At 63.2% G+C, this 5,093-nt stretch overlaps 1 protein-coding gene across 1 annotated transcript; it reads right to left on the bottom strand.

Moving 5' to 3' along the window:
- Nucleotides 1-1,138: 1,138 nt before the first annotated feature.
- Nucleotides 1,139-4,108, bottom strand: ZNF835 (zinc finger protein 835). The gene is made up of 2 exons (XM_059665004.1): nt 3,930-4,108; nt 1,139-3,162 (listed from the first exon to the last, which is right to left on the bottom strand). The coding sequence occupies exon 2, from the start codon at nt 3,116-3,118 to the stop codon at nt 1,520-1,522; it is 1,599 nt and encodes a 532-aa protein (XP_059520987.1). The 5' UTR covers nt 3,119-3,162; nt 3,930-4,108; the 3' UTR covers nt 1,139-1,519.
- Nucleotides 4,109-5,093: the final 985 nt, after the last annotated feature.

Here is a 5,093-nt window from a genome sequence, read left to right as displayed (position 1 = left end):
TCGCGGCATGAGGAAGGTTGAGAACCACTGTTTCAAAGGCTCCGGAACTAGGATTTGTGCGAACTCCTCCACCAGGGGGCGCAGCCTCCCACAGCAGGGGGACGGGCTGACTCCCATCACCCCCCTCCCCTGCTGCCGGGACCAGGGTCACAGCCGGGCAATGAGCCACCAGGGGAGGCACCACCATCGGAGCAGCGATGCCCCGGGGGCAGCAGAATTCTGCGTGGGAGCCCTGCCCTGCAGACACAGCGCCGCGCCTGCGCAATAGCAGCGTGCGAGCCTCTGCGCCTGCGCACTGTGAACAGGCCGGCTCTCCTTGAGTGGCAGAGGCTGGCCCCGCCCACGCCCTGGCTGACCCCGCCCGCTGCTGGGGGGTGGGTTTCTCTTGTTCTCTTGGGTGATGGGACTGGACCCCATGAATGTAAACTAGGATTCCATTTCACTCATTCATCCATTCACCGGGCATTCCCTGAGCACCTACTGTGTGCTGAGGCCCAAGCTGGGCGAAGTCTGGACCAGAGGGAGGAGCCAGACTGTGTGGTCCATGACCCTGAGGGGATGTTAGGGCTGGCGTTGAGGAACGTTCACCTATTATTCACATACCCGACCTATTAATTTATATCTCCTGAGCACCTACTGTGCGCTGAGACCGGAGCTGGGCCATGTCCGTGGCACAGGGAGCAACCAGCTGTATTGACCCCAACCCTAAATGACTCCAGGACGGATGCTGGGATGGACAACTATTCATTTGGTCACCAGGCACTTCTTGAGGACCTACTATGTGCTGGGGCCTGGGCTTGGCAATGTTTGAGTCAGTGGAAAGAACCAGAATGTGTGGTCTTTGACTCTGAGGGGATCCAGGGCTGATGCTAAGGATGCTCACCTGCTATTTACTCATTTACTTGGCCTACTAATTGATACCTCCTGAGGACCTACTGTGTGCTGAGAACTGCGATGGGCGCTGTCTGGGGCATAGGGAAGAACCAGCTCTGTTGTCCCCAACCCTGAACAACCCAGGGCTGGTGGTGGGATGTGCAATTATTCATTCGGTAACCCAGCACTTCTTGGGGACCTACTGTGTGCTGAGACTTGTCCAGATGCTAGAAGTAAAAAAAAAAAAAAAAAAAAGGCACTCTCCTCCCAGGCCCTCACCAGAGGGAGTAAACCTTTTATTCATTTATCGAACAAATGCCTGCTCAGTCACGAAATCAACAATTACAAGGCCAGCCCCAAACCCACAGATACTTCTTCGGGTCCGCGTTGGTGGCTCACGTTTATAATTCTGAACCCGAGCGGGGGCGGGGAAGGGTGTCAGGGAGTCGGGCAGATGCAGGGTGCAGCCCCAGCCCCGCGACGTCCTCCGTGGGTGGCCTTGGGCAAGTCACGAGCTTCTCTGAGCCTCGGTTTCCTCACAGGCAGCAGGGGGATGACCGGGTATCTCCCCACTCGTGCCATGAGGCTGGAGAGGAGGGGGCGCGCGCACTCAGCACGGTGCCTGGAGCAGGAGGCCCGTTACCCCTCAGCTCTGACTCTGCTGGTCCCCGGAGTTTTCTGCGGGGTCACTAGGGCTAACAGCCTTCTCCCCCCGGGGCGAGCGCCGGGGTCCAGTTGGGGGTGACGGCTGCGCGGTGGGGTTCCCGCGCGGGCTGCGCTGGTGGGACTCCCGGTCGCTGTGCGTCCTCTGGTGGCGGGTGAGGGCGGAGCAGAAGCTGAAGGCCCGGCCGCAGCCGCCGCACTCGTAGGGCCGCTCGCCCGTGTGCACGAGGTGGTGCTGGATCAGGGAGCCGCGGTGGCGGAAGGCCTTGCCGCACTCGGGGCACGAGTAGGGCCGCTCCCCGGTGTGCGTGCGCCGGTGCAGCGAGAGCGCCGCGCCCTGGCGGAAGGCCTGGCCGCAGTCCCCGCACCGGAAGGGCTTCTCGCCCGCGTGGATCTTCTGATGCTCCAGGAGCGAGGACACGCGGCCGAAGGACGCCCCGCACTTGGGGCACTTGTAGGGCCGCGCGCCCGTGTGCCGCAGGCGGTGCTGCGCCAGGAGCGAGCGGTGGCTGAAGGCGCGGCCGCAGGCCCCGCAGGCGAAGGGCCGCTCGCCCGTGTGCACGCGCCGGTGCTGGCTCAGGTGCGCCCCCTGCGCGAAGGTCTTGCCGCACTGCGCGCAGGCGAAGGGCCGCTCCCCGGTGTGGGTGCGCAGGTGCTGGGCCAGCGACGCGCTCTGGCCGAAGGACGCGCCGCACTCGGCGCACCGGTAGGGCCGCTCGCCCGTGTGCACGCGCCGGTGCTGGGCCAGGTGCGCCCGCTGCGCGAAGGTCCGGCCGCACTGGCCGCAGGCGAAGGGCCGCTCGGCCGTGTGCGTGCGGCGGTGGCGGAGCAGCGCCGACGGGAAGCGGAAGGCCTTCGGGCACAGCGCGCAGGCGAACGGCTTCTGCTCGCTGTGCACGCGCTCGTGCTCCCGCAGGGCCGCGCGGCCGCGGAAGGCCTTGGCGCACTGGCCGCAGGCGAAGGGCCGCTCGCCCGTGTGCACGCGCCGGTGCTGGGCCAGGCGCGCGGGCCGCGTGAAGGCCTTGTCGCAGTCGGGACAGGCGTGCGGCCGCTCGCCCGCGTGGGTGCGCCGGTGCGCCGCCAGGTAGGAGCCCTGGCTGAAGGTCCGGCCGCACTGGCCGCAGGCGAAGGGCCGCTCGGCCGTGTGCACGCGCAGGTGCAGGGTCAGGTGCACGCGCTGGCGGAAGGCCCGGCCGCACTGCGGGCACGCGAACGGCTTCTCCCCGGTGTGCGTCCGGCGGTGCATGGTGAGCGCCGAGCAGTAGCGGAAGGCCTTGCCGCAGTCCTCGCACTTCCACGGCTTCCCCGGCCCCGCGGCCTCGGCACCCTTTGGGCGCTTTCGCTTTCCCTGTGCCGCGCGCCTGCGGGACCGGCGGGAGGCCTGGGTGACCGGCGGGCTCGGTCTGGCTCCTGGGACCCCATCCTGGTCGTCCGCACGGTCCCCGGCGGGGTCGTCTTCACGGGCCTCTGGCTGCAAACCGCGCTCCTGGTTCTCCTTCTGGTCCTTGACGCGACCCTCCTGCACCCGGGCTTCTCCCAGCTCAGGGCGGCGGGAGGCGGCCGTGGCCAGGAGGCCGTCCATCCCTGCTCCCCCCGCTGCCTTGATTTCTCTTCTCAGAACCGGATCTGGATAAGATAAACCAAAACAAAAAATAAAAATCAAAGAGGTTTGCCATTTGTCCTGCACTGGGAACGGCCCAGCACTGGGTCTCAAACAGGCAATGAAAGGGCGACAGACATGCTCAGAGGCAGACACACATCACGTCCCACACACACGCACGGAGTTACACACAATCACACCTCGGGGGGCAGTTAGGGCACCAACTCAGCCTTGCACGCCCTTACACGGGCCTCCCTAAGCTCTGGTACAGTCCTCCCCACGCAGGGGAGGCGGGGTCTCGCGCACCTGCAGGGCTCCGAGCGCACCTGCAGTCACCCTTGCACATGCACACGCAGCTACACACACGCGTGCGCGCGCGCGGTGACGTACACCAGCCTCCTCACGCAGAGTCACGCGCAGAAGTCACAGGCATACCCAGGGGGCCCGGCTCCAGGCTGGCGGGCACACTGCACACCGACACACCCGTGGAACCACGCCCCTCTCGCCCAGGAGGACAGCTGCACACGTGCCCAAAGTCACACATGGACAGAGGTCCCCACGTGCATGGACACACGCTCGTTGATGCACACACGTTTGCAAACGTGTGCAAACGCAAAGTGACACGTGGGCACAGGCTCACACACCGAGGCTGAGTGACAGGGACAGGTTACACACTTGCACGGAGTCACGCAGTTGCAAACACACGGGGACACATGCACACGCCGCTGGAGTCACGGGCACGCGCACATCCACTCGCGCGTGCGCACACATCACGCGCCCCGCGCCCTCGCACCCCGGGACGCGCTCCTTAGGCCTGGGGCGGCTGCGTCGAGCCTGGTGGGTTCGGGTCAGGTTCTCCTCGGTCTCCGGCCCTGCCAGGCCCGCGCGGACCTCCGGTGCCCCCTCGTCCCGCGGTGGCGCGGACGTGCAAGCCGCACAGTTCAAGGTGGAGGTCGCCGCGGACCGGGCCCCAGGGCCAGGCTGGAGCGGAATGCGCGTGCGCACCGGGAGCGTACAGCCCGCGTGCGGCTCCAAAAACTACAACACCCAGAAGGCGTCGCGCGCCAGTCTGCGCTGCGACTAGGGGCCGCAGCGCCTGGGTAAACGAAACTGCAACTCCCAGAAGGCCTTGCACCTGCACAGGGAGCCTCGGAGGGGCGGGCGGCTGAGGGTGGGGCTTAGACTTGTCAGGTTAGAGCTCCGCCCATCATAGCCTGGAAAGGGTGGTGGGAGGGGCCAGTCCTATGGTGGCTGGACTCTTCTTTTTTAAAAAAATATATTTTATTAATTATTATTATTTTTAAAAAATATTTCTTTATTGATTTCAGAGAGGAAGGGAGTGGGAGAGAGACATAGACATCAATGATGAGAGAAAATCATTGATCACATGCCTCCTACTGGGGATGGTGCCCGCAACCTGGGCATGTGTCCTTGGCTGGAATCGAACCCGGGACCCTTCAGTTCGCAGGCCGCTCTATCTGCTGAGCTAAACCGGGTAGGGCTATTTAAAAATATATATTTTATTGATTTCAGTGAGGAAATGAATAAAATATATTTCAGAGAGGGATAGATATATAGAAACATCAATGATGAGAGAATCATTAATTGGCTGCCTCCTGCACGCCCCCCACTGGGGATCAAGCCTGCAACCTGGGCATGTGCCCTGACAGGGAATCAAACCGTGGCCTCCTGGTTCATAGGTTGATGCTCAACCACTGAGCCACATGGTCCAGGCTGGACTCTCCTAACTCACTCAGGAGGTTTCAGAGTCCAAAGGCTTAGAAAAAAATGCGTCTGAGGACCAGAGAGGCTAAGTCACTTACCCAAAGCCACACAGCACAAAAGGGTGGGAGCTGGTGTTTGCAACCCACACTTCAAACGGTTTCAGGCGGTTTTGGAAGCCTGAAAACGGGTGCGATTGCCCGGCCGGTGTTGCTCAGTGGTTGAGCGTTGACCT

The sequence above is a fragment of the Myotis daubentonii genome, chromosome 15 (genome assembly GCF_963259705.1).
Source record: "Myotis daubentonii chromosome 15, mMyoDau2.1, whole genome shotgun sequence".
Lineage (NCBI taxonomy): Eukaryota > Metazoa > Chordata > Mammalia > Chiroptera > Vespertilionidae > Myotis > Myotis daubentonii.
Note: the sequence above shows the minus strand (reverse complement) of the source record. Positions and strands in the feature narration are given on the sequence as shown.

Excerpts from the sequence above, each read along its gene's own strand:
- ZNF835 (XM_059665004.1), bottom strand. The coding sequence starts at position 3,118 with ATGGACGGCCTCCTGGCCACGGCCGCCTCCCGCCGCCCTGAGCTGGGA.